Raw genomic sequence first — 27944 nt, 5'->3', positions numbered from 1 at the left:
ACCAAACCAATCACATGTCAGCAGGTGAAACTACCAACCAATAAGAACACACCAACAGTTTGTTTATGTGACTTTACTGAACCAATCAGGTGACAGGATGAGCTCATTAGAACGCACAGTGCTCAGAAAATAGGTCACACTGTCTCTAAACAGATGATGTCCTGTTGCATTCTTGGTAATCTTCAGAAGCATTATTCGTCCTTTTACTTGTGAAGCTGCTGTTTGAATGGACACCACTCCCTGACTGCTGATTGGCTGATGGCCCAGTGGAGGTATAATGACATCATCTTCAGTCTCGCCCTGATTGGACACTAAAAGAGTTTGACTTCCTGTTTCTGTGAATTAAAAAAAGAAAACAGCACATATATCATCTGAAAACAGTGAACTCTCAAATCTGACTTTCTGTTCTGGAGAGAAATTTGACAGATTTAAACAAAAAGCAGAATTAAATCAAGAATTAAAACTGGATTAAATACTGATAATCTGGCACTAAAACGGAAAACGTAGGACTGAACTGAAGCACAGTCGGTGCTAAAACAAGAGAAAACCAAGTTTAAACCAGAATTAAGTCTGAGCTTGACAATAACAGGCCTGAAGCAGGATTACAATGGCTAAAAGTACAAGCACAGCTAAAACATAAAAAAATGGACTGAATCCGGGGAATTAAACAAGGTTAATCTAGGGCTAAACCTGGGTAAATGTAAGGCTAGACTAAAGCAAAATCAGAGTTAAAAGAAGCCTAAAACCAGTTTAAACCAGAATACAGCATGGATTAAACAATACCATGACAAAATGGGGATTATCCAGGATTAGACTAGGTTATAGCTCAGGTTAAATCAGATTCAAATCTGGATCAAACAAAGGGAAGAGCTAAGACAGAGTATACAATAGATTTAACTAAGACTAACCAGACACTAAACAAGCCTAAACCAGAGTAAATGTGGAGTTTAACAAAAACTGGTTTTAATGGGGTTAGACCACAACACAGCAATAAACTGGAACCTAGATTAAAAATTAACTGGTTGGAGGATAAATGTAGATAATATAGGACCAAAACTGGGTATAAGTAGAACTAAAATTTAAACCAGAGTTTAAAAAGGCCAAAGCCAGGTTAATGTCTGGGCTAAAGAATTACAAGGCTAATGTGGTTAGGCCAGGGTTAAGAATGGGATAAACCAGGTTAAAACAGTAGAACCACAAGAGACCAAATGTCAACATTTTTAAATGTATAATCCAGAGGGTTTGTCGAACCCTCCTTGAATTCATGTGGATGAGGGATCCATGGGGAGGATTGTCTCAGATAAGGGACCACATAAATATTGATTCATGAAAACCCCTGTGATTGGTCAGAGAGAGCTTTGTTTAAGGGGGCAGACCTTGACCTGGTCTGAGGGTTTACAAACTGTACCAGCACCATAAAAACCACGTGGGATCATTAACCTATAGGGTTCTCCCACTAGAACATTTTAACAGGAACTCACATTGACAGCTTTCTGGACTGGTTGTCCTTCACCCCGCAGCCCCGGTCCATTGTTTTACTGCGCTGGTCCAAGGTACTGGTCCTATGGTCTCTCTGGTCCAGGGTACTGGTCCTATGGTCTCTATGGTCCAGGGTATTGGTCCTAAGGTCTCTCTGGTCCAGGGTACTGGTCCTATGGTCTCTATGGTCCAGGGTACTGGTCCTATGGTCTCTCTGGTCCAGGGTACTGGTCCTATGGTCCAAGGTACTGGTTCTATGGTCCATTGTACCGGTTCTCTGCTCCATCATATTGTTTCTGTGGTCCATGTTACTGGTTCTGTGGTCCAGTGTAATGGTTCTATGATCTCTCTGGTCTAGAGTGCTGGTCTTGTGCTCCATGGTACTGCTTCTATGGTCCAATGTGCTGGCCCGGTCAAGGAGGCTCGTGGTGTTGCTGCGGATCAGGACCGGCATGGAGGGGGTGGACTGGGTTGCCATAGTGAAGTGGGCGGTCCTCAAGGAGTCGTCTATAAAACACAAGTGATGTCTGAATAAAGACAATCACATGGAGCGTCCTCCCTAAAAACTACTACTACTGTATGTAAGGAAGTGGTACCTTTACTTGATATCATGGAGGACTTCCCAGGTCCAGACGTACCGCTCAGCTCTTTCACTTTTCTGGAACACAGAACCGGAAAAAAAAGCATTCAAACACCTGAACCTTGTTTTGTCCACTTTTGAACGTCACAGATGACAGACATGAACCAATAGACCTCCACAAAACCAAGCATGTTTCGAGTTCCATGTTACCACACTACTATAGTTCAGAAGAGATTAAGTGAAAGGGATCTTCATCAGGCATGAGGTGGAAAGGCTCAAAAAAGAGGCACAAAATACAATTTCTGTTTAATTGATAAAAGCCTTCCTGGAGAATTTTGTCATGTTCCCAGTCCCATTCTGGTCTACCTAGGGACTAATGGGATATATAATTATCTAGTGTGTTCTGGTTTGCCTAAAGGTTTGAAGTGTCTGCCCAGGAGCTTAATGGATCTGCCCAGGGTCTGATGGGTCTGCCCAGAGGTCTGATGGGTCTGCCCAGAGGTATAATGGGTCTGTGCAGGGTCTAATGGGTCTGCCCAGAGGTCTGATGGGTCTGTCCAGGGATCTGATGGATTCTCCTCTGGGCTCCTCTCTCTGTCTCTAAGGTTGAGTCCAGACACCTTGACAAGGAAACTTCAGCTGCTTGGATCCACCATCTCATTCTTTTACTCAGCACCCACAGACCACAGGACCACAGCTGAGGACTGGAACAGAGACCAGTCTACAGCTGAGGACTGGAACAGAGATCCACTGTGGATCAGGTCTGAGATACAATGGTTCAATTTAGCATAATCCTAATGTGTGAAGAAGACCCTGAGGTTCTTGAAGTGACAGTTTAAGGTGACATGGTTCTTACAGAGGTCTGTCTGAGTTGGTGGATTTGGATGTCGTTGGTCTGCCCTAAAGTCTGATGGTTTTGCCCTAGGGTCTGATGGGTCTGCCCCAGGGATCTGATGGGACTGCGCAGGGTCTAATGGGTCTGCCCAGAGGTCTGATGGGTCTGCCCTCAGGTCTGATGGGCCTACCCAGGGGTCTGATTGGTCTGCCCAGGGGTATGATGGGCATACTCAGGGGTATGATGGGCATACCCAGGGGCCTGATGGGTTTGCCCAGGGGTCTGATGAGTCTGCCCAGAGGTCTGATGGGTTTGCCCAGGGATCTGCCTTGGGGTCTGTCCAGGGATCTGATGGATTCTCCTCTGAGCTCCCCTCTCTCTCTCTAAGGTTGAGTCCAGACACCTTGACAAGGAAACTTCAGCTGCTTGGATCCACCATCTCATTCTTTTACTCAGCACCCACAGACCACAGGACCACAGCTGAGGACTGGAACAGAGACCAGTCTACAGCTGAGGACTGGAACAGAGATCCACTGTGGATCAGGTCTGAGATACAATGGTTCAATTTAGCATAATCCTAATGTGTGAAGAAGACCCTGAGGTTCTTGAAGTGACAGTTTAAGGTGACATGGTTCTTACAGAGGTCTGTCTGAGTTGGTGGATTTGGATGTCGTTGGTCTGCCCTAAAGTCTGATGGTTTTGCCCTAGGGTCTGATGGGTCTGCCCCAGGGATCTGATGGGACTGCGCAGGGTCTAATGGGTCTGCCCAGAGGTCTGATGGGTCTGCCCTCAGGTCTGATGGGCCTACCCAGGGGTCTGATTGGTCTGCCCAGGGGTATGATGGGCATACTCAGGGGTATGATGGGCATACCCAGGGGCCTGATGGGTTTGCCCAGGGGTCTGATGTGTCTGCCCAGAGGTCTGATGGGTTTGCCCAGGGATCTGCCTTGGGGTCTGTCCAGGGATCTGATGGATTCTCCTCTGAGCTCCCCTCTCTCTCTCTAAGGTTGAGTCCAGACACCTTGACAAGGAAACTTCAGCTGCTTGGATCCATGATCCCATTCTTTTAGCCAGCACTCACAGACCACAGGACCACAGCTGAGTACTGGAGCAGAGACCAGACTACAGCTGAAGACTGGTTCAGAGATCCACTGTGGAACCATAGCTTGAATTCAGGATCAGGTCTGAACTACAATAGTCCAGTTTAGCATAATCCTAACGTTTGAAGAAGACCCTGAGATTCTTGAAGTAACAGTTTAAAGTGACAGAAGGTTCTTACAGAGGTCTGTCTGAGTTGGTGGATTTGGATGTCGTTGGCTGACTGCTGAGGGACCGACTCCGCGACAGTTTAGCCTTCCTCATCTCTTTACCTGTACAAAGAACAAACATCATCATCATCATCATGGTTTGTACTCAGTGTAAGATTTGAGCATGTTACATCCACTTCAGTCAGGTACATACCAAACTTGTCCCATAGATGTTCAAACTAAACCACACTCCCAACACAACACAAAACCAAAGTGGCGCCGCAAGATTGGCAGCCAGTTACAGCAGCTCCATCTTTTACGTTATCTTTGTAGTGTTTTAAGAGTGTTCAGATTATTTCTTTAGTTTTTGTTTCTGCTGCACTGACCCACCTTGCAAGTGAGGAACTATGGATGGTCAGTTTATAACTTTAGCAGTCTGCATACTGCTATTTATCGGACTTTTAAAAACTTCAGCTGGAGAGCCATTCAGCCACAGCTCCATTGTTTACACTCGCGATCAGCTGTTGGCTCTGCGCCAGACGCGACTTCTCTATGCGGAGAAACTGGAGATCCCTGCGGAGATACGGAGGAGGAAAAAAGGCTGCAGAGCTGGAGTGAAGCATCGGTGATGAAAAGACGGTATAAACCATGTTTACCGTCTGTCATCATGGGAGACGTAAGATCTCTCCCTAATAAGATGGAGGAATTAACGGCGATGACCTGGCTACAGAGAGAGTATCGTGAGTGTAGCCTCGTGCTTCACAGAGACGTGGCTGAACGGAGTTTCTCCAGACTCACTGGTAACTCCCTGAGGGCTTCAAGATCATACGGGCAGACAGGAGAGCAGAGAAGTGCGGTAAGAGGAAAGGAGGGGGCATAGATGTATTTGTTAATGAGAGATGGTGCAACCCTGGACACATCAGTGTTAAATATAATAATAATAATAAATTTTATTTAGAAGGCGCCTTTCTGGACACTCAAAGAGCAGCGCTGCACCAGAGACATTGAACTACTAGCTGTTAGCATTCGGCCATACTATCTTCCGAGGGAGTTTTCACATGTAATCATCACAACTGTTTACATCCCTCCCTCGGCCAATGCTGCTGCAGCCTGTGAGCTCCTCCACACTGTTGTTTCTCAACTTCAGACTCAGCACCAACAGTCCCTCCTCCTCATCTCTGGGGACTTTAACCATGTTCCCCTGTCCTCTACTCTCCCTTCCTTCACTCAGTATGTGAAATGTCACACCAGGGACAATAAAACCTTGGATCTCTGTATGCAAACTTAAAGGAAGCATACACATCCTCCCCCCTCCCCCCGCTTGGTCGCTCAGATCACAACCTGGTCCATTTGCTACCTGACTAAATACCTGTGGTGAATAAATATCTGCCACAGAAAAAGTTAGTGAAGGCTTGGTCTGAGGAGGCAGGGAAAGGCTGAGAGACTGCTTTGACACCACAGGCTGGGAAGCACTCTGCAGCCCACATGGGGAGGACATCAACAGCCTGACAGACTGCATCACAGATTACATACACTTCTGTGTGGAGAACATTGTGCCCTCCGGGAAAGTACGGTGTTTTCCCAACAACAAACCCTGGGTGAACTCTGGGATCAAAACTCTCCAGGACGAAAAGAGGAGGGTTTTCAGATCAGGGGACAAAGAGGAACTGAGGAGAGTCCAGAAGGAGCTCAGGCAGGAAATTAGGAAGGGGAAAAACAGCTACAAGAGGAAGCTGGAGGAGCAGCTGGAGCAGAACAACACCAGGGATGTCTGGAGAGGACTGAAGAAGATATCTGGTCATGGAAAAGGTGGAGGGAGAGAGCAGGACTGGGCAAATACTCTAAATTACTTATTTTGTCGTTTTGAGTCAAGCCCCGCACCCCCCTCAACCCACCCTGACCCCCCTTCACACCTCTCAAGAACAACCACCGCTCTCCCCCCTAACCTGTCTTCTTCATCGACACCCCTCTCCCATGACCCACACCATCCCCCACTCCCCCCAGCCTTCCACCACTCCCTCCCCCCATCTCCCCCCTCTCCTTGACAACTCAGCAGGTGAGAATGGAAATGAGGAAGATCAAGGCGAGAAAAGCCACAGGCCCTGATGGCATCAGCTCCAGAGTGTTAAAGGACTGTGCAGACCAACTCTGTGAGGTGGTCAAGCACATCTTCAACCTGAGCCTGACTCTCAAGAGAGTCCCTGTCCTGTGGAAGACTTCCTGTGTGCTGCCAGTTCTGTGCACCCCAAGGAGCCTGGCCACTTCCACCCTGTCGCCTTAACTTCTCACCTGATAAAGGCCATTAAGATGATTATTCTCAGGCACATCCGTCCCCAGGTGAGCACGACACTGGACCCTTCAGTTTGCTTACCGTCCCGGAATTGGGGTGGATGACACAGTCATCTACCTACTGCATGGAACACTTTCAAACCTGGAGTACACTGGATGGACTGTGAGGGTCATGTTTTTTGACTTCTCCAGTGCTTTTAACACAATACAGCCGGCACTTCTGAGGTGGACACTGGAAGGGGCAGGAGTTGAGCAACACCTGGCTGCATGGACCACAGACTTTCTCACCAACAGACCACAGTATGTGAGACTCAAGGACTGTGTCTCAGACGTGGTTCTATGCAGTACGGGGGCCCCACAGGGTACGGTGCTCTCTCCCTTCCTTTTCACCCTCTACACATTGGACTTCACGCACAACACCGTGAATTGTCACCTCCAAAGGTTTGCATTCAATTCAATTCAATTCAATTCAAAAAACTTTATTTGTCCCCGGGGGGCAATTCAAGGCAAGGCACGTGGAGCAGTTATACACAACACAACACAACACTTAACAGATATACAACACAACACAGAACAGTCAGCTAGTTTTAAAAATAAAAAATAACATATAAAAAAAAGAGCAGGGAGGCAGCGGGGCAGGGATGGTTGGGAGTTGAGGAGTTGAACAGCTCTGGGAACAAAGTTTGTTCTCCTCCTCTGTGTCCTGCAGCCCGAGCAGCGGAGCCGGCATCCTGAGGGGAGCCACTCAAACACTGGGAACAGAGCGTGTGAGGGGTCCTGTAGGATCCTGAGCGCTGTCCTCAGTGTTTGCTGCTCACACACGGTTGTGAGTGTTCTGACCGGATGTCCGACGATTTTAGAGCAGACTTTGACAGTGCTCTGCAGGCGGGTCCTGTTTTGCAGGCTGGTGGAGTGAAACCAGCAGGTTATTGAGAATGTGATTACACTCTCAATGAATAAATAATAAAATGTCCGGAGGATGTTTTTGTTGACCCCAAACGTGTTGAGTTTCCTCAGGAGATACTGCCACTGCTAGCATCTCCTGAGAATCTCCTCAGTGTTGGAGGCAAATTTCAACATGCAGTCAAAGATTGTGCCCAGGTATTTATACTTGTCCACAATCTCTACAGTCTACAGATGACAGTCTGGATGGGTGGACCTGCAGTCATCAGTGTAGAGGATGAAGAGCAGAGGAGAGAGGACGCAGCCCTGAGGGGAGCCAGTAGAGGTGAAGGAGAGGTCAGAGAAGGTGTTACTGACCAGCACCCTCTGTGACCTGTTAGTCAGAAAGTCTGTAATCCACAGGATCAGCTGGTCGTCCAGGTGGAAGCGGGTGAAGAGTTTCTTTGCCTGGATGTGTGGCTGTAGGGTGTTGAATGCAGAGGAGAAGTCTGCAAACAGGAGTCTGGCTGTAGTGTTGGGGTGTTCTAGGTGCTTATGTACAGTGTCCAGGATGTATATTTTAGCATCATCACCGTATCTGTGCGATACGCAAACTGGAGAGGGTCCATCAGTGGGTCAATGGCCTGGATGATGTGGTTCTTTATGACCCTCTCCATAGCCTTCATCACGAGTGAGGTGAGAGCCACAGGCCTCAGGTCGTTCAGAGCCTTGACAGAGCTCTTCTTGGGGATGGGGACCACTGTGGAGTGCTTCCATAGCTGGGGGACTGTGCCGCTGTCCATAGATCTTTAAAACAGGAGCTGAAACACGCCCCCCAGCTGCTCTGCACAGCACCGCAGGACACATGTTGTTGTGATGTTGTCTGGGCCAGGTGCTGTGTTCTGTGCATTGTTGGATGTGTGTCTGATGGGAACGAACAGGAATATAGGGGGGTCATCAACGACTTTGTTAACTGGTGTGAATGCAACTACCTGCATATAAACACCACTAAAACAAAGGAGATGGTGATCAACTTCCAGAGGAAGACACCACATATCACACCAGTGAACATCCAGGGTTTGGACATAGAGATGGTGGCAAAATACAAATTCCTGGGTGTTCACCTAAACAACAAACTGGACTGGACTGACAACACGGATGCCCTGTACAAGAAGGGCCAAAGTTGCCTCCACCTACTGAGGAGACTGAGGTCCTTTGGGGTGCAGAGGACATTACTAGAAACATTTTATGACACTGTGGTGGCATCAGCGCTACTTTATGCAGTGGTCTGCTGGGGAGATAGCAGCACAGACAGGGACAGGAAGAGACTGAACAAACTGGTCAGGAGGGCCAGCTCTCTCCTGGACTGTCCGCTGGAGTCCATAGAGGTGGTGGGTGAGAGGAGGATGTTAGCCAAGCTGATGTCAATCATGGACAACACCTCTCACCCCCTGCAGCAGACTGTGGAAGCATTGAGCAGCTCTTTCAGCAGCAGACTCTTACACCCACTGTGTAAGAAGGAGCGCTACCGCAGATCATTCATCCCCACAGCCATCAGACTGTTCAACTCAAGCACTTCCTGAAGAATCACTTTCCACTCATTTATTTGCTTTTTAAATATCTTATTTTTTTTGTAAATATCTTGTGTTTTTCTATTTACTTTCTATTTAATATTTCTATGCATATTTTTCTGATTCTTACTTGTACTGTTGCACCTCGAGCTGTTGTAACGTGAATTTCCCCGCTGTGGGATAAATAAAGACAATCTTAAATCTTAAATATCAATGGTCACATGCAGGACATAAAACTGTGTTTCTCTACAGTCTTTAAACCCGACCTAATTGACCTGTTTTCATAACCAACAACATTAACATCACCATTGAAGTTGATTTGGTGAATTTCTGCTTATTTCCACATCCAGCAGTCACAGAGGAAAATGATCTTTCATTTGTGTTTGGGTCCACCTGACACAATCATTTGATGAATTGTTAGAACAGAAATGACAATTATGAAAGATTTGATGGAGGGTGCGCTGAAAAGGTCTCTGAGAAGATTCAAGATAAGACGATGGTTCACAAGTAGAACATTTTCACACAGCTTGTGTCTTACCGGAGGAGGACAAGGTGGCTCCAGACGAGGACACAGACATGGATTTGGTAGCAGATAAACTGGTCTTACTGTCTCTTCCTGTCAAAAAAAGACAGTTCACAACTGAGTTAGACAAAATGATACAGAACTTTTACTTTTCCTTCATGTTAAGCTCATGTCAAGCTTTATGTTTTGCTCACGTTTTCTCTCTGTATGTTTTTCAGAGTTCAGTTTCCCTTCACTTTGCTGGCGCTCCAGCTGTTCCTGACAACAGAGAAGACGTCAATTAAGCAAGAAAAAGAGATTTAGACTGAACATCAGGTTCAGACTCACCATCTCCAGCAGCAGAGTCTCCTCCTTCTCCTTCTTCTGGTCCAGTAAATCCCTCTCCTGCCTCTTGTGAAACTACAAAGACAACAAACAGAACATCAGTGGTGAAACAAAACACTCAACTTAATTCTACTGTTTAGTCCTTTATGAAAAAAACTGCTTACAGGCTCTGTGAGGTCCAGTTTGTCTAGTTCCAACACTGTCTAAAAACATGATGAACACAGTTAGTCCATCATTGATTGTTTTTTTCAGACATATAGAGTCTCCTGATGGCAGCTCATGAAGATCTCAGGTGGAGAAGATGTTACCTTGCGGATGGTTGCCACCACGTCCTTGTCCTTCTCTCTGCAGAGGAGTTTCTGCACGCAGAAGTCGAGCTGCTGCAGCAGCTGCTTGTCAGTTGGCAGGCGCAATGATGAACGCAGTCTGGGCAACAACTGACACAGCTTGTACCTGACAGACAAGTGAACAGACAGCTGTTAGTTCTGATGTCAGAGGGACAGTTGAGTTTACCTGCCACACTGGACAGAACGCTGTCAGAGCTACCTGACATTGGCGACTGGGTCGTGGACCAGCTCAAGTGCCGGGATCAGGAAGTGTTTGTTGAAGTATTTCCTGGAGAAAACCTCAGTGGCTGTTTCACAAACGTCGAGGAACCTCAGACGGTTCCAGTAGCTCCGCCCCTGAGCCAGGTCTGAAGATCAGAAACACAACAAGATGAAACGAGATGACCCATCAACAATCTGTCTGATAGCCATCAAAAGGTCCTGTCACACTGTTCATCATTTTCAAACTAACCATACAATCTTCTGCCTCGTACTCACTAGCCCTTTTCACAAAGAGACTCCACATTATCTCCACAGCGAAGGCTCAGACACAAGCAACCTGGGCGTAAAGCCACACCAGTGTGTCAATTCATACAGCACGCCGGCGCCGCAGATCCAAAAGAGGCGTGACGGTACACATCATGATGTTGACGTCCATCTGGTTTTTTCAACATGTTTCCCCCGGTGTCCTCCTGTTAATCTAAACATGTACCAGCTGACTCTTTATAATCATATGGATGCTGTTATAAGGTGTTGTGATTGAGATCCTGACCCACCAAACAACCTGGAAAGTGACAAAGTTACGTTTTTCGCTCTAAATTACATAATTACATCATCAGCATCAGTAAACAAGACGCTGCCTGACTCTCATTCGCGGGGAGGGAGGCTGTTTTTTGGGGGAAAGTTCACTGAAGTCTCGGTCGGGAGGGCTGACTGTCACCGTGACAACAGTAACTACAACAACACAATAGTAGAAGGAGACAAACACTTGGTGAGTTAAAGTTTTTTGCCGGGGACAGACGCTGTTTTTCGGGCAGAAATGTGACAAAGAGTCGGTAGGACAGACAGGATGACAGACAAGAGGACAGACAGGAGGACAGACAGGATGACCGACACTTCTCCATGTATAACTGTGGTATTTTTTTCCTCATATAAGTTGCCAAAGACACGACCTGTTACTACGTTACTGTTGTTTGGTCCTGTAACGTTGCTTTGTGGGTCATTTCTCTTTTATTTGATAAGTGAAGGATCTGTTTAGTTGTCTGTGAACACCATCAGACCAACACACCCCTGATCCGCGCCTCCGGCTTATCCATTCACATAGACGACTGCTCGCCTCTGCTGCGGCTCTGATTCTACCTCCGGAGGCGGATCAGAGCCTCAGCGAAACTGTCCCCCCTCTCCACATCTGAAGCTTTCACACAGAGGACGATGCAGATAATCGGCACATGATCCCTAGTGAGGGTGGGGCTACTGCCTTTCTTAGACAGGAACAGTCACAGCCTGAAGGACAGCAGTATTCTAACCTTGGATCAGTCGTTCCATCATCTCTTGTCGCTGCTCCTGTTTCCTGTTGTAACGGAGGAACGTGCAGAATGTTCGAGCTGCCTCCTTCTGAACTGGCAACACCTTCTGCAACAACACCAACCAGAGAGGAGGTTACCTGTCTGTTCACCTGCCCTTCATGTTCTATTGTTGTGTCGTTTCGTGTGCTGTCATGCTGACGTTGGTGGTGAGGATGACGAAGATGCGAGGGGAGAAGCTCTGGTGCAGCAGTTCTCCAGGCAACAGTCTGGCTAGACAGCTGTAACGCTGAAGCAGCTTCTCATGCAGCCGCCAACGCAGAGAACATCCAACCTTCTGCTCCGCCAACAGGAGGGCTGACAGCAGCTCCGGGAACTGATGCGGAACCACAGGAACCAGAGGAGAACACAGAGGTGAACACAGAGGAGAACACAGAGGAACCAGGGGAGAACACAGAGGTGAACACAGAGAGAATACAGAGAGCACAGAGGAACCAGGGGAGAACACAGAGGTGAACACAGAGAAGAACACAGAGGAGAACACAGAGGAACCAGGGGAGAACACAGAAGAACCAGAGGAGAGTACAGAGGAGAACACAAAGGAACCAGAGGAGAACACAAAGAACACAAAGTAGGCCTGTCACGATAATCAATAAATCAATTAATCATACGATAAATTAAATTGAGCTCGATAATTTTGCCGGCCTCGATAATTTCCATTTGCATGCTTGTTTGTTTTCCTCGTGTCTCTCACTAGAACCCTCTTGTCAGTCACTAGCCCCATTCACGCAGCCGTTTGCATGCGAGGATACTGCGCCAATTCTCCGCATCCGCCTTTGTGTGAACGTTTCAGATGCGGTGAGGGGTGAAATTTCGCTGCGCCTCCGGAGGTAGTATCAGAGGCGAACCGAGCCGGCGGCGCGGAGCGAGGGCGTGTAGGTCTGATGGTGTTGGTGTCTGATAAATAAAAATAAATGTCCCACAAAGCAACGTTACAGGACCAAACAACAGGAACGTAGTAACTGGTCGTGTCTTTGGCAACTTATGTGAGGAAAAAAATACCGCAGTTATTCGTGGAGAAGCGTCTGTCAGCCTGTCGGTCTGACCGACTCTTCGTCACATTTCTGCCCGAAAAACAGCGTCTGTCCCCGGCAAAAAACTTTAACTCACCAAGTGTTTGTCGCGCGACAGTCAGTTACTGTTGTCATGGTGACGGTCAGCCCTCCCGACAAGACTCAGTGAACTTAGTGAACCCCGAGAGTGAAATAGTCAGACAGCGTCCAGTTTACTGATGGCGATTATGTAATTATGTAAATTATAGAAAAACGTAACTTTGTCACTTTCCAGGATGTTTGGTGGGTCAGGATCTCAATTACAACACATTATAACAGCATCCATATGATTATAAACAGACAGCTGGTACATGTTTAGATTAACAGGAGGACACCGGGGAAACACCTTGAAAAAAACACATACGTCATCATCATCACGTGTACCGTCACGCCTCCGCATCACTACAGACAATGGTGCTAACATTGTTGCTGCGATAAGGAACCGTGGCTGGCCATGGCTCAATTGCTTTGGCCACAGCCTCCATCTTTATTTATTTTGGATATTTAAAATGCCTTTTTCACATTCCAATGTTAAATATTCTTTAGAAATAAAGGTTTATTGATCTTTGAAAGGGTGTACTTGCATTATTATGCCATTATCATTATATTAGTTGAAAAATGGTCTCAAAGCGACAATATTATTGTTTATCGCAATAATTTCTAGGACAATTTATCGTCCAGCAAAATTTGTTATCGTGACAGGCCTAACACAAAGGAACCAGAAAACAGGAAAACACAGGAAAGCAGATGAGAATACAGAGGACAACACACAGGAGAACACAGAGGAACCAGAGGAGTGCATAGAGGAACCAGGGGAGAACACAGAGGAACCAGTGGAGAACAAGGAGGAGAACACAAAGGAACCACAGGAGAACACAGAGGAACCACAGGAGAACACAGAGGAACCAGAGGAGAATACAGGGGAAAACACAAAGGAGAACACAGAGAAACCAAAGGAGAATACAGGGGAAAACACAAAGGAGAACACAGAGAAACCAAAGGAGAATACAGGGGAAAACACAAAGGAGAACACAGAGAAACCAAAGGAGAATACAGGGGAAAACACAAAGGAGAACACAAAGGAACCAGAGGAGAATACAGAGAGCACAAAGGAGAACACAGAGGAACCAGAGGAGAATACAGGGGAAAACACAAAGGAGAACACAAAGGAACCAGAGGAGAATACAGAGAGCACAAAGGAACCAGAGGAGAAAACAGAGGAGAACACAAAGGAGAACACTGAAGAACCAGAGGAGAATACAGAGAGCACAGAGGAGAACACAGAGGAACCACAGGAGAATACAGGGGAAAACACAAAGGAGAACACAAAGGAACCAGAGGAGAATACAGAGAGCACAAAGGAACCAGAGGAGAAAACAGAGGAGAACACAAAGGAGAACACTGAAGAACCAGAGGAGAATACAGAGAGCACAGAGGAACCAGAGGAGAAAACAGAGGAGAACACAAAGGAGAACACTGAAGAACCAGAGGAGAATACAGAGAGCACAGAGGAGAACACAGAGGAACCACAGGAGAACAAAGAGGAGAACACAAAGGAACCAGAGGAGAACACAGAGGAACCAGGGGAGAACACAGAGGAACCAGAGAACAACAAAGAGGAGAACACAAAGGAACCAGAGGAAAATTAACCCATGTTTTTAACTAGTTTTTGTGGTGGAGGTTTATTTTCCCACCTTGTTGTCCAGTGTCAGGTTCTCTCCTCTGGACAGAACCGCCTCCAAAGTGTCCTCCAGGTGGTTCATGAGAGCGTCCAACACCTCAGCAACAACAACAACAACAACAACAACAACATCAGTAAAAGCTTCATGTGACATCAACCCACAAAACAAACATGTAAAAACTAAAGATCTGTGCTGCTGAATGTTGATCTGGGACAAAACAGAGGAAGTTGATTTCAATGAGCAGGATCAATATGTGTCAGGGTCGAGTTAAATACAAAACTAACAGGATAAAATAATCAAGAAAGAATAAAACGTCGATGTTCTGTCATTTCAAAACCGAAATCTAGACTGAGTCAACCACATGAAAACGCGTTACACTCATGATTGGTTGAGCAGTATTGGTGGTGGGCGTGGCCTCTCACCTCCAGAGCATCGTCCTGCAGCAGAGCAAGGAGCTCTTTGTGGACCAGATGGACGTTTGATCCGAGCAGCTTCACCACCTGACGGGGCGGTGTCAATCATAAGACATCACAGAAGACAGACCAGAGTCTTATAAACCACAGGCTGATGTACAGAGCTGTGCTTTTATTCTGAAAATCTGCATATTTACAGAGAACTTTAAAATTCAAGAACTTCATATTTAATTAATCCTTTTTAAATCATATAGTTTTATTTCCCTACAAGAGACAGAACCTGATGATAGAGATGTCTGTGTGTCTGTCCAACACTATGGTCCACAGACAGGTACCTCACAGCTACTTCCCTTCAGTAATCACCCTCCTGCTTCTAGGACAGGACACTCTTTACATTTTGAGCTCCTCTGCTGGTCAGAGCAGATAAATCAGCAGTGTTGTTTGTTCCTCTGGGTTACTGTGGTTATTATCTGACCTGGTGGAAACTGGCTGCAGCACTTCGCCGAACGCTGACTTCCGGGTCACAACAGAGACTGGAGAAGGACGGGTAGAGCTCTGACAGGAAGTGCGTCGAGTCAGAAAACACCACCATGGCCTGGAGAGAGAGAGAGAGAGAGAGAACAGGAAGTGACATCAGTGGTCTGGAGGGTTGAAGACTCAAGGTATGTGTCCATAGGATCCATCATTTTCACGCTTCCCATTCAATGTCTCTGGAGAAAGTCATGCAATGCATTGTTGTATAGTGACACATTGTGTTTCCATAGACGAAGCGTTGCCTGCTCTTGATTCGCATGAAGTTGAATTCTGGCTACTTTATACAAATCAGGGGCGCCCGGCACAGTGTGACACCTCTGGGAGCTTGTGAAACACTAATGTTTTGTCTTGAACTAAAGCCCAGACACTTAACGTCGTTGTATCAATGTGAGGACAGATTCTGCAGCTGCAGCTTTTATCTCTTAAAATGTCATAAGAAACATTTCACTGAGCTGTTTTTGAAACATAAGAGAAAGTTTCCAAACGAGCCGCCATGTTTTCGTTCGAAATCATTGAGCACACTGCCCACGTGTGGCCTTCATCCCATCAGGTGCAGCCAGTGAGTTTTTGCATGGTTGCCAGAGGGCTTAGCCTGTTTTGATCAAGTGTGCAAAGCTGGGAGCGTCGCTTGGGTTAGGGTTAGGGTTAAAAGTCGTGTGTGCTCCTGTGTCTACCGGCAGGTTGTAGCAGCAGTTGCAGCGGATCAGCGTCGACTCGGTGCCGTCAGTCTGGTTTCCTTCAGTCTGCAGTCCAGTGACACACAGCACCTTAAACTTCTGCAGCAACCGACCCTTCTGCTCATCTGACAGAGAGCCTGAAACACAACGACTCATCAGACACACAACGACTCATCAGACACACAACAACTCATCACACGTGGTTAGGGTTAGGCTCTTGTCATCTCTTCGGACTGAGCATCGTGGTTTTAAAGGCATTTGTCAGCTGATCAACAGCCTCACTGCTGTTCACGATGTTAGTTACAACTTTAAATGTAAAATCGATCTATGAACAATATTTGAATTCTCAGACGTCTCTGACACCTGAACTTGTCCTGCTTTAGTTTCAGTAGAATTTGACTGTACTGTCTCTACTGTGTGACACCATGTTGCTCTCACCTGCCAGGCCGCTGCAGAGCTTCCCAAACTGGAATGACAAAGATGCCACGACAGCTTCGTCAGCCTGCGACGACACCTCGCACACTGACATCACCAGAGGAACCACGACATGGAGTCTATCATCTGAGAGAGGAGGAAGTGGATGTTTACAGAGACCTGACGGAGGACGGTGTGGCTGTGTCAAGCTGTATGTTTTTGTTCAGTTTGAGGAAACCTGACACCATGCTGACTTTTACTGACCACAGGTCTGCATGCTGACTCACCACTGTCCATCATCTCCATCAGGTTGATGATGGTGTCAAAGGCAGCGAGGCGGACGCTGCTTTCCTCATCTTCGGCGAGCTCCACCAGTTCAGGAAGCAGCTCAGTTCTGGTGTCGTCCACCCTGAGGGAGTGACAGGTAACACACTGTCTCACCTCAGCAGACGTTTGTTTGTGTTTGTTTCATTCAGTGTTTGCTGATGTTTACCCCGTCGCTCTGGCGATGCTCTCCAGCTGACGGCACATACAGGCCCGGACCTCAAACTCCACGTCCTGACATAAAGAACGCACCAACGGCAGCAGCTCCTTCTTCACTCTGAGACACAGGAAACACACCTGTTAGTGTCTGACCAGGTGTGCCAACACACCTGAGCTCAATATACCCAATACTGTATATACGTACCATCACCTGGCAGGAAGTCATGTTGTAATATAATGTAAATATATAATGTTACTTTAAATAAGCAGTTAGTGGCTGATAGTGTTGTTACTAGTACTACATTCTGTACAGTGTGTGTAGTATATTGTGTACAGTGTGTAGTACAGTGTGTACACTGTGTAGTAGTACAGTGTGTACAGTGTGTAGTACAGTGTGTACACTGTGTAGTGCAGTGTGTATAGCTCACATTTGAGAATCAAACTTGCAGGCGACTTTCCCTAAGATGCGACAGCTGGCCAGACGAGCCTGAAGAGAGTGAGACAGCTGAGACTGATAGAGGAGAGGGTTCAGCACCTGCAATGAGGTAGACAGGTAGACAGACAGGTACAGAGAGAGACAGGAAGTAGACTGAGTCAGCTGGGATTTAAAATCCCCTGAACAGCAAGACGGGTTTACACAGGTAGAAATGAACAGAATGAGGAGGATGTAGGACGAAGGCAGGTAGACGGGTATGAAGGTATAAAAACAGGTAGAGACGGAAAAAAAATTAGAGAGACGGGCAAAGACGCAGAGAGACAGGTAACAAGAGAGAAACGGGTAAAAATGTTGAGAAAGAGGAAGTAGAGCAGCACTGAATAGAACCACGCCTTAAATTCATGAACATGTATTGATCAATAATCAGTGATTAACAGCTGGTTGGTATTGATCATTAAGTGTGATCACTGTACCTCCTGTTTGATGGTCTCCTTTGGTAGAGCGTTGATAGCCGACAGCAGTGTCTCCAACCAGGCGTTGCTCACCACTGTCAACAAACACAGCAACAATGCCAACATCAACTACAACATCAGCTACAACATCAGCTACAACATCAGCTACAACATCCACACCAACACCAACATGAACGTCAAAGTCAACATCGACTTCAGCACTAACATCAACAGGTGTCGTTACCTCTGTCATGGTGGTTCAGGCGTTGTTACCTGTTTGTCTGAGGTTCAGGTGTTGTTACCTGTGTGTCTGAGGTTCAGGTGTTGTTACCTGTGTGTGTGAGGTTCAGGTGTTGTTACCTGTGTGTGTGAGGTTCAGGTGTTGTTACCTGTGTGTGTGAGGTTCAGGTGTTGTTACCTGTGTGTCTGAGGTTCAGGTGTTGTTACCTGTGTGTCTGAGGTTCAGGTGTTCAGGTGCTGTTACCTGTGTCACGGTGGTTCAGGTGTAGCAGGACCGTCTTCAGGATGGAGTAGGTGTGGGTGTGGATCAGGATGATGTCATCCTGCAGGATGGTTAAAAATGACGCTGCTGCTGCCAGCTGGATTTCTGCTCCAGCTCCGTTCAGAACCTCCTTTGTCAGACAGACAGGACAGATTACCTGTTGACACACCTGTACAACACACCTGAGTGACTGTCCACATCCTGCCCACCTGTGACTGCCTTCACACTGACATTACTGACATATTGTCCTACTGATGTCACTGTACATACCCGAACCTTTGGTACGACTCGCCGAAACGTCTCAGCTGGATTCTGGCGGACGAGGCTCGGCAGGTTACTGATGACACTCGCTCTCTGCACCTCCTGACCCACACTGACAACAAACACACAGAGCAGGTACAGCAGGAAATATATTTCAGGTGAGAACACTTCAAATTAAACCCTTAGGGACTCTAGCACTGACACCTGCACATGAACTCATCTGGATTTGGATCTGAACAGTCTAATCTCTGCTCTCAGGTGTTCAGATACCTCCTGTATGTCCTGCTGTTGTTTGGCTTGCACCTATAGTTGTGTGGTCAGACAAGTTTCTCAGGTGACATCAGGTATGATCAGTTCATATCCAGAATCCTCTCTACAGTTCAGGATCTCTGGATCCTGCAGCTTCAGTCCTAATTGTGTTGCAGTTTTGAGCCCAGACACTGAATGAGTTCAGTGAACTAGTTTAGATCCTCTGGGATGAAACAACTGTTTCATTGAATCAGAGTTTAGTGGATCAGAGGACGGACTGCCACAAATGTCTTCCTTCACCTCAACAGAAACCTTTCTACTAATAACAGATTTTCTTACATTTATATTGCATTTTTCTGTTTTCTTCTCAGCTCTATTAAATCACTTCATTTTACCCTATTAGACTTTTGAGTGAAATGTTGTCAGTAAGGTTACTGTTAGATGTTTTGTTTCGTCTCAGTGACCTTTGACCCTTGTCTATCAAACTCTAATCAGTCAACAACTGAAGTCTGAAAACATAATCCTTTTACTCACAACTATCAGCGGCGTGAAGCCATGAACAGCCACAAAAACTAGGGATGTCCCCAGCCGATCTGCGGGATCGGGATCGGTGCCGATATGGGCATTGTTCCACTGATCGGGATCGGCAACTTTGAATGTGGACCCAAGCCCAATTATTTTTACGTCAGCTGTAAACGGAGCACAATTTGTGGCAGAACGCAGACGCGCGCGTAACGTTAGTCTGGAGAACCTGTGGATGAAATGTCTGCAGTGTGGAAATATTTCAAATTAGAAAGCGAAAGCAGTTGAACGGCGACATGTAACATCTGCAATACGACCGTTTCGTGAGGGAGAAACAAAAGAGTTGCATTTAATACTACAAGTTTGATACGGCACATAAAAAACAAACATTCAGAGGAACACAACGAGTTCACTCAAGCAATACAGGCAAAGACACCGAAGCAACAAACACTCGGATACTTTCAAAAGGAAAGAGATATGTCCTCGAGACAGCAACATGGCCACAAATATTACAGAGAAAGTCACTGAATTCATCGCTCTGGATAACCAGCCCATCTCTGTAGTCGAGGAGCAGGGTTTAGTTACTGATGTTGTTTACTTGGTTGTAGAAAAAACAAATGAAAACCAATGTTGCAATAGCATATGCAGAATAAGAAAGAGCCATATGAAAGTATTTACTTTGTTTCAACAAAATAAAAAACCCATTAAGGAACAGCTTGGATGCAGGTAATTTTCTCTTAATGCAGCTGTATTATCTAGGAAAATATTAGTTAGGGCTAAGTATCGGATCGGGACTCGGCATCGGCTAAATATTAAATGACTTGGATCGGGGTAAAAAAACCTGATCAGGACATCCCTAACAAAAACAGTAAAACACGTGTGACCACCAGTGACCTTTTAGAGTCTTCTCTCTCTGAAAACTAATCTGGTTTCAACTCCAGCTGATCTGCTGCAGACGAACATTTTGTTTGACAACAAGCTACAGATGTGTATAAACTACGACGTTGTGCTACATGGTGACAATGTCATTAATATCCAAAAACCATCCAGAGGCCTGGAGACTGCTGTTTGTTTCTAACACCACAGGTCAAGCAGACAGCTCTTACCTAAGCAGGTAGACAGCTCTCTCAATGTCGTTCAGGTCTTCATCCACAGTCAGCTGATCGATCTCCTCGGCTGTCTGACAGGAAACATCAAACACATTTAAACAAGGTGGGACAGGGAGAATACCCGGTTTGGGAAAAACCTGTTTAGATAAATTCACCGGCTGTAAGGCCTGGCTACAAGACAGATTTCATACTGGCACAATCAAAAGTGAGCTAACACTGACTTTAGCAAGGGCATGCTGGACCTCCTCTGGAGACGGGTTAGTTCTGAACTTGTGGAGTTGTCCCTTGAAAATCCTTTTAAGTTCCAGTCCAGCTGGTGTTTCCAGTGTGTTTGTCCTCTCTCAGAACACACACAAGACGTACGACCCACATCCACCACAGTTATGTGTCTTTGCTCCATTTTAGCAGCTTAGAATTTTTAACTTTGAGCACAAAATTAATTTATTTTGTCAAGATATATTTGACAAACAGTGCAGCTCATCAACACTGTCAGGAAGGAGAAAAATAGGAAGTATCATAAAAATGCCACAATAAATTGGAGTGGGGCTTTAAGTACGGGACTAACCCACAGTTAACCCAGGCTAAGGATAGTCCTGAGTGAAGAGCTGGTCCTGAGTGAAGAGCTGATCCTGAGTGAAGAGCTGATCCTGAGTGAAGAGCTGATCCTGAGTGAAGAGCTGATCCTGAGCTATTTACATTTATTTATTAGTGATACATGTTTGTAACAGTAAATTCATTGAGGACAGTCTATAGAGAAAGTCACATAAACAAAATGGCTGCCGCAGTGAGAGGAGGGGTCTCTGTTGTATGAAGGAGCTTCACCTGTGTCAGTTAGTCACACCTGTGTCTTTAGTCACACCTGTGTCAGTTAGTCACACCTGTGTCAGTTAGTCACACCTGTGTCTTTAGTCACACCTGTGTCAGTTAGTCACACCTGTGTCAGTTAGTCACACCTGTGTCAGTTAGTCACACCTGTGTCAGTTAGTCACACCTGTGTCAGTTAGAGTCACACCTGTGTCAGTTAGTCACACCTGTGTCAGTTAGTCACACCTGTGTCTTTAGTCACACCTGTGTCAGTTAGAGTCACACCTGTGTCAGTTAGTCACACCTGTGTCAGTTAGTCACACCTGTGTCAGTTAGTCACACCTGTGTCTTTAGTCACACCTGTGTCAGTTAGTCACACCTGTGTCAGTTAGTCACACCTGTGTCTTTAGTCACACCTGTGTCTTTAGTCACACCTGTGTCAGTTAGAGTCACACCTGTGTCAGTTAGTCACACCTGTGTCAGTTAGTCACACCTGTGTCAGTTAGTGTCACACCTGTGTCAGTTAGTGTCACACCTGTGTCAGTTAGTCACACCTGTGTCAGTTAGTCACACCTGTGTCAGTTAGAGTCACACCTGTGTCAGTTAGTCACACCTGTGTCAGTTAGTCACACCTGTGTCAGTTAGTCACACCTGTGTCTTTAGTCACACCTGTGTCAGTTAGTCACACCTGTGTCAGTTAGTCACACCTGTGTCTTTAGTCACACCTGTGTCAGTTAGTCACACCTGTGTCAGTTAGTCACACCTGTGTCTTTAGTCACACCTGTGTCAGTTAGAGTCACACCTGTGTCAGTTAGTCACACCTGTGTCAGTTAGTCACACCTGTGTCAGTTAGTCACACCTGTGTCAGTTAGTCACACCTGTGTCAGTTAGTGTCACACCTGTGTCAGTTAGAGTCACACCTGTGTCAGTTAGTGTCACACCTGTGTCAGTTAGTGTCACACCTGTGTCAGTTAGTCACACCTGTGTCAGTTAGAGTCACACCTGTGTCAGTTAGTGTCACACCTGTGTCAGTTAGTGTCACACCTGTGTCAGTTAGTCACACCTGTGTCAGTTAGTCACACCTGTGTCAGTTAGAGTCACACCTGTGTCAGTTAGTCACACCTGTGTCAGTTAGAGTCACACCTGTGTCAGTTAGTCACACCTGTGTCAGTTAGTCACACCTGTGTCAGTTAGTGTCACACCTGTGTCAGTTAGTGTCACACCTGTGTCAGTTAGTCACACCTGTGTCAGTTAGTGTCACACCTGTGTCAGTTAGTGTCACACCTGTGTCAGTTAGTGTCACACCTGTGTCTTTAGTCACACCTGTGTCAGTTAGTGTCACACCTGTGTCAGTTAGTGTCACACCTGTGTCAGTTAGTGTCACACCTGTGTCAGTTAGAGTCACACCTGTGTCAGTTAGTCACACCTGTGTCAGTTAGTCACACCTGTGTCAGTTAGTCACACCTGTGTCAGTTAGAGTCACACCTGTGTCAGTTAGTGTCACACCTGTGTCAGTTAGTGTCACACCTGTGTCAGTTAGTCACACCTGTGTCAGTTAGTCACACCTGTGTCAGTTAGAGTCACACCTGTGTCAGTTAGTCACACCTGTGTCAGTTAGTCACACCTGTGTCAGTTAGAGTCACACCTGTGTCAGTTAGTCACACCTGTGTCAGTTAGTCACACCTGTGTCAGTTAGTGTCACACCTGTGTCAGTTAGTGTCACACCTGTGTCAGTTAGTGTCACACCTGTGTCTTTAGTCACACCTGTGTCAGTTAGTGTCACACCTGTGTCAGTTAGTGTCACACCTGTGTCAGTTAGTGTCACACCTGTGTCAGTTAGTCACACCTGTGTCAGTTAGTCACACCTGTGTCAGTTAGTGTCACACCTGTGTCTTTAGTCACACCTGTGTCAGTTAGTCACACCTGTGTCAGTTAGAGTCACACCTGTGTCAGTTAGTGTCACACCTGTGTCTTTAGTCACACCTGTGTCAGTTAGTCACACCTGTGTCAGTTAGTCACACCTGTGTCAGTTAGAGTCACACCTGTGTCAGTTAGTGTCACACCTGTGTCTTTAGTCACACCTGTGTCAGTTAGAGTCACACCTGTGTCAGTTAGTCACACCTGTGTCAGTTAGTCACACCTGTGTCAGTTAGAGTCACACCTGTGTCTTTAGTCACACCTGTGTCAGTTAGAGTCACACCTGTGTCAGTTAGTCACACCTGTGTCAGTTAGTCACACCTGTGTCAGTTAGTCACACCTGTGTCAGTTAGTCACACCTGTGTCAGTTAGAGTCACACCTGTGTCTTTAGTCACACCTGTGTCAGTTAGAGTCACACCTGTGTCAGTTAGTGTCACACCTGTGTCAGTTAGTCACACCTGTGTCAGTTAGTGTCACACCTGTGTCAGTTAGTCACACCTGTGTCAGTTAGTGTCACACCTGTGTCAGTTAGTCACACCTGTGTCAGTTAGTGTCACACCTGTCCATAAAATGAACAGTCATTCAGAATAAAGCCGCATGGTTAGCACAGTTAGCACGGTTAGCATTTTGCTGATGAGTCAGATAACAAATTGTCTCACATGATTAAGTTTATTCACTTTGATAAGAAATAAAACACACACACACACACACACATACAGGATCAGAGCTGATTGGATGGATTCAGACTGGTGTGTGTGTATGTGTGTGTGTAGGAGGAGACGAGGGTGTGTGACTGCGTCGTCATGACGTCGGGGTTTCTCCCATATGTGGACCTCAGGCTCTGCCCACCACACGTCATCATCATCAAGCCCCGCCCCCTCCACCCACACTGTTTGAGGTGTGAAGAAGAAGAAAGGGGGAAGGAGGAGGAGAGAAGGAGGAGGAGGAGGAGAGGAGGAGGAGAAGAGGAGAAGAAGAGGAGGAGAAGAAGAGGAGAAGGAGAAGAGGAGAAGAAGAGGAGGATGAGAAGAAGAGGGGAAGAAGAGGAGGAGGAGAAGAGGAGAAGAAGAAGAGGAGGAGGAGAAGAGAAGAAGAAAAGGAGAAGAAGAGGAGAAGGAGAAGAGGAGGAGGAGAAGAAGAGGAGAAGAAGAAGAGGAGGAGAAGAAGGAGAAGAGGAGGAGCAGAAGAAGAGGAGGAGAAGGAGAAGAGGAGAAGAAGAGGAGGAGGAGAAGAAGAGGGGAAGAAGAGGAGGAGAAGAGGAGGAGAAGAAGAGGAGGAGGAGAAGAGCAGAAGAAGAGGAGGAGAAGAAGAAGAGGAGGAGAAGAAGAGGAGAAGGAGAAGAGGAGGAGGAGAAGAGGAGGAGGAGAAGAGCAGAAGAAGAGGAGGAGAAGAAGAAGAGGAGGAGAAGAAAAGGAGAAGGAGAAGAGGAGGAGAAGAAGAGCAGAAGAAGAAGAGGAGAAGAAGAAGAGGAGGAGAAGAAGAGGAGAAGAAGAAGAGGAGGAGAAGGAGGAGAGAAGGTGTGTGTTGTTGATATGAACAAAATGTTTTAACTTGATTTGGTTCCGTCTCAGATTTATGACGTAAATAATGAAAAAGTTTTAACTCAAAGAAACTTTATGTTAATAACAAAGTGATCAATAATCAGAGTTGGACTGTAAAAACTGATCAGTTTGAGGAAATCCAGGAAATGAGTCCCTGCTGAACATTGTGATGTCACAGTCAGCTCACCTGGATGCCCCGCCCACTTCAGACAGACACAAATGTTTCTAAAAACATAAAAAAAATTAATTTGTCAACAGTCTTTAATTAAATCATCATGATCGATCATTTGTAGAGTTTCAGCTTCTCGTGTGTGAAAATCTGATTTTCTAATTTCACGTTAAACGGAAACGTTTCGATGTTTGGACAAAACAAAAAGACGTCAACTTGAACTGATTAGTTTAGTTAGATTAGAGTATGACGCAGTCTTATTATTGTTATTATTGTTGTTGTTGTTCAGACTTAGATTTTATATTAAAATATTACATTTATGAGGTCAAACTAATAATTTCATTAATGGTTAATTATTCTTTACTAACGGGGTCAGCTGTTCAGTCTGACAGGATGGTGGAGTACCAGCTGGAGAGGTGTCAATTCATCTCCTGCCAAGGAGCCATTGAGCAAATCACTGAACCCCAAACTGCTCTGACACCGCTCCATACATTAATATAAGTCCTGTTTGTACGTGTGTGAAAAGAGGTCAATAAAGTTTCTTCTTCATAGTTTAAACGTCAGTTCTAAAACAAATCACTAATAAAAATGAATCGTGTGTAAATATATAATAACACAAGTTGTCATCAGATCTCAGTGTTAATAACAGAACTGACAAGAAAACATAATATATATTTTATATTATTACAAACTAAACTGGTCAGAAAGTGATTCAAAAGTAATATATTGATAAATTCTGATCAGATTAATTGTTAATCACATTTTGACTGCAGGTAGAGCTGCTGTGTGTGTGTGTGTGTGTGTGTGTGTGTGTGTGTCTCACTGCAGACAGACAGACAGACAGACAGACAGACAGAAACTGCGTCATGCTGCGCACATAGCGGGTCTCCCCTCTGCTTCCTGCATGGAGGCAGCTCATCTTCCTCCCACTGACTCACAACATGTCCCATCATCACCGCCTTCATCACCGCCTTCATCATCATCACTTCACATGACACATGTTAATCACATGATCTGCAGCTTCATGTTAATCACAGCAGGAGGTGTGAAAGGTACCTTGAGACTCCTGCGGATCGGCCTCTCGATGAAAGCGAGCTCCTGCAGCTCCTCCAGCGGTCCGAACAGCAGGCTGGACGGGTTCATCCTGCTAGAGAACATCTGCTCACTGGAAATGTCCCAGTTGGTACTGGTTGTTAGTGGGAGAGCAGGCGGCGGACCTTAGTACCAACCATCCCTGATGAAGAGCAGAGGGAGGAGGGGGTGGAGGAGGAGGAGGAGGAGGGAGGAGGAGGGAGGGGGGGAGGGGGGGTCCCACTGTCACCAACCGTTTCCAAGGAGATCCCTGCTCGATCTGTCCGGGGCGGGTGGGGGAACGTCACTCCAGACTCCGTTCAAAATTCCACTAATTTAAAAATATCTTCGCTCATCCACAAATAAAACGACGTGTCGGAGATTAAAGTAAAACATGTAACAAATGATCAGCGTCCAGTCTTCTGTTCGGCGCACACTCAGTCCTCCCACCTGCGACTACTTCTCTAAAATCTGCACTTTTCTGTCGAACATCTGTTGAATAAAATATCTCAGTACGTTAGAGAACAGATCCCACAGCCAGCCGCTGGATCTGCTCTCTCCTACGCGGATGGAACATTAAACCAGACTCCTTTAAAAAAATGGACGTTTTAACGCTCACTTCCGAAGTAGAAAACTGAGCACTTGGTTACAGCAGAAAACCAAAGACTGTCGTACACTCGAGCTATCAGTTAACATTTCGGCGGATGTTCAGTACAGCAGACATCATATATGTTATAAGAATCCATCTTTTACTCGGTCGTCTCGTCCTGAGCTGTGCGGAGGAAACGACACGCAAAACTCACATCATACGATTTATTCACGATTTCATAAGAAAGATTATGAATTAAATCTTTTACCTTGACGCACATCAACAAGTTAATTTAAATAAAATCCCACCTGCTGTCCTGTTCGGTACCAACGTCACGCCGAACTGCGTTCAAATGGAGCGGTACAAAGCTCATGTGAGAACCTGCGATCCGAAAAACATCGAAAAAATGAGACATTTTATGAATCTGTTCTACCCACTGATTTACTGAACTACACTGAGAACAGAACCACAGATTCTTTTAATGAAATGTCGATCTTTATGAACCCAGGTCCGTCTAGTCGCTCCCACACAGAGGGCGGTACCGAGCTGTGAAACAGGAGACAAGTTGAGGGTTCGTCTGTATGAACATGTAGCCTGGTGGACTCACGTGTAGCCTGGTGGACTCACACAAAGCCTGGTGGACTCACGTGTAGCCTGGTGGACTCACACAAAGCCTGGTGGACTCACGTGTAGCCTGGTGGACTCACACAAAGCCTGGTGGACTCACGTGTAGCCTGGTGGACTCACACAAAGCCTGGTGGACTCACACTATCCTGGTGGACTCACACAAAGCCTGGTGGACTCACACGTAGCCTGGTGGACTCACACAAAGCCTGGTGGACTCACACAAAGCCTGGTGGACTCACACTATCCTGGTGGACTCGCACAAAGCCTGGTGGACTCACATGAAGCCTGGTGGACTCACACGAAGCCTGGTGGACTCACATGAAGCCTGGTGGACTCACACAAAGCCTGGTGGACTCACACTATCCTGGTGGACTCATGTGAAGCCTGGTGGACTCACGTGAAGCCTGGTGGACTCACACGTAGCCTGGTGGACTCACGTGTAGCCTGGTGGACTCACGTGTAGCCTGGTGGACTCACACGTAGCCTGGTGGACTCACGTGAAGCCTGGTGGACTCATGTGAAGCCTGGTGGACTCACGTGTAGCCTGGTGGACTCACACGTAGCCTGGTGGACTCACGTGTAGCCTGGTGGACTCACACAAAGCCTGGTGGACTCACACTATCCTGGTGGACTCACACTATCCTGGTGGACTCACACGAAGCCTGGTGGACTCACATGAAGCCTGGTGGACTCGCACAAAGGATGGTGGACTCACATGAAGCCTGGTGGACTCACATGAAGCCCTTCATCTCTCTGATGTTCCTAACAGCGTACGATCAGCTCAGACATAAACTACTGGG

At 46.4% G+C, this 27944-nt stretch overlaps 1 protein-coding gene across 1 annotated transcript; it reads right to left on the bottom strand.

The window, feature by feature from the left end:
- Window positions 1-90: 90 nt before the first annotated feature.
- On the bottom strand, window positions 91-26902 carry ppp4r4 (protein phosphatase 4, regulatory subunit 4). The gene is made up of 26 exons (XM_073492225.1): window positions 26826-26902; window positions 25914-26091; window positions 20423-20496; window positions 18555-18657; window positions 18267-18414; window positions 17804-17877; window positions 17323-17429; window positions 16905-17012; window positions 16699-16820; window positions 16436-16558; window positions 15995-16134; window positions 15262-15381; window positions 14796-14873; window positions 14386-14469; window positions 11782-11955; window positions 11583-11688; window positions 10277-10424; window positions 10039-10183; window positions 9895-9933; window positions 9734-9805; window positions 9601-9664; window positions 9422-9499; window positions 4174-4264; window positions 2076-2137; window positions 1482-1986; window positions 91-335 (listed from the first exon to the last, which is right to left on the bottom strand). The coding sequence occupies exons 2-26, from the start codon at window positions 26013-26015 to the stop codon at window positions 290-292; spliced, it is 2913 nt and encodes a 970-aa protein (XP_073348326.1). The 5' UTR covers window positions 26016-26091; window positions 26826-26902; the 3' UTR covers window positions 91-289.
- Window positions 26903-27944: the final 1042 nt, after the last annotated feature.

This window comes from Pagrus major, chromosome 22, assembly GCF_040436345.1.
Source record: "Pagrus major chromosome 22, Pma_NU_1.0".
Lineage (NCBI taxonomy): Eukaryota > Metazoa > Chordata > Actinopteri > Spariformes > Sparidae > Pagrus > Pagrus major.
The sequence above is the reverse complement of the archived record's forward strand: the minus strand, read 5'-3'. Positions and strand labels throughout refer to the sequence as shown.

Coding starts and splice junctions, on each gene's coding strand:
- ppp4r4 (XM_073492225.1), bottom strand. CDS start 26,015: ATGTTCTCTAGCAGGATGAACCCGTCCAGCCTGCTGTTCGGACCGCTG. Junction 16,821..16,904: donor AGCATCGCCAGAGCGACGGG/GTAAACATCAGC, acceptor TCACTCCCTCAG/GGTGGACGACACCAGAACTG. Junction 16,135..16,435: donor GCTCTGCAGCGGCCTGGCAG/GTGAGAGCAACA, acceptor GTTGTGTTTCAG/GCTCTCTGTCAGATGAGCAG.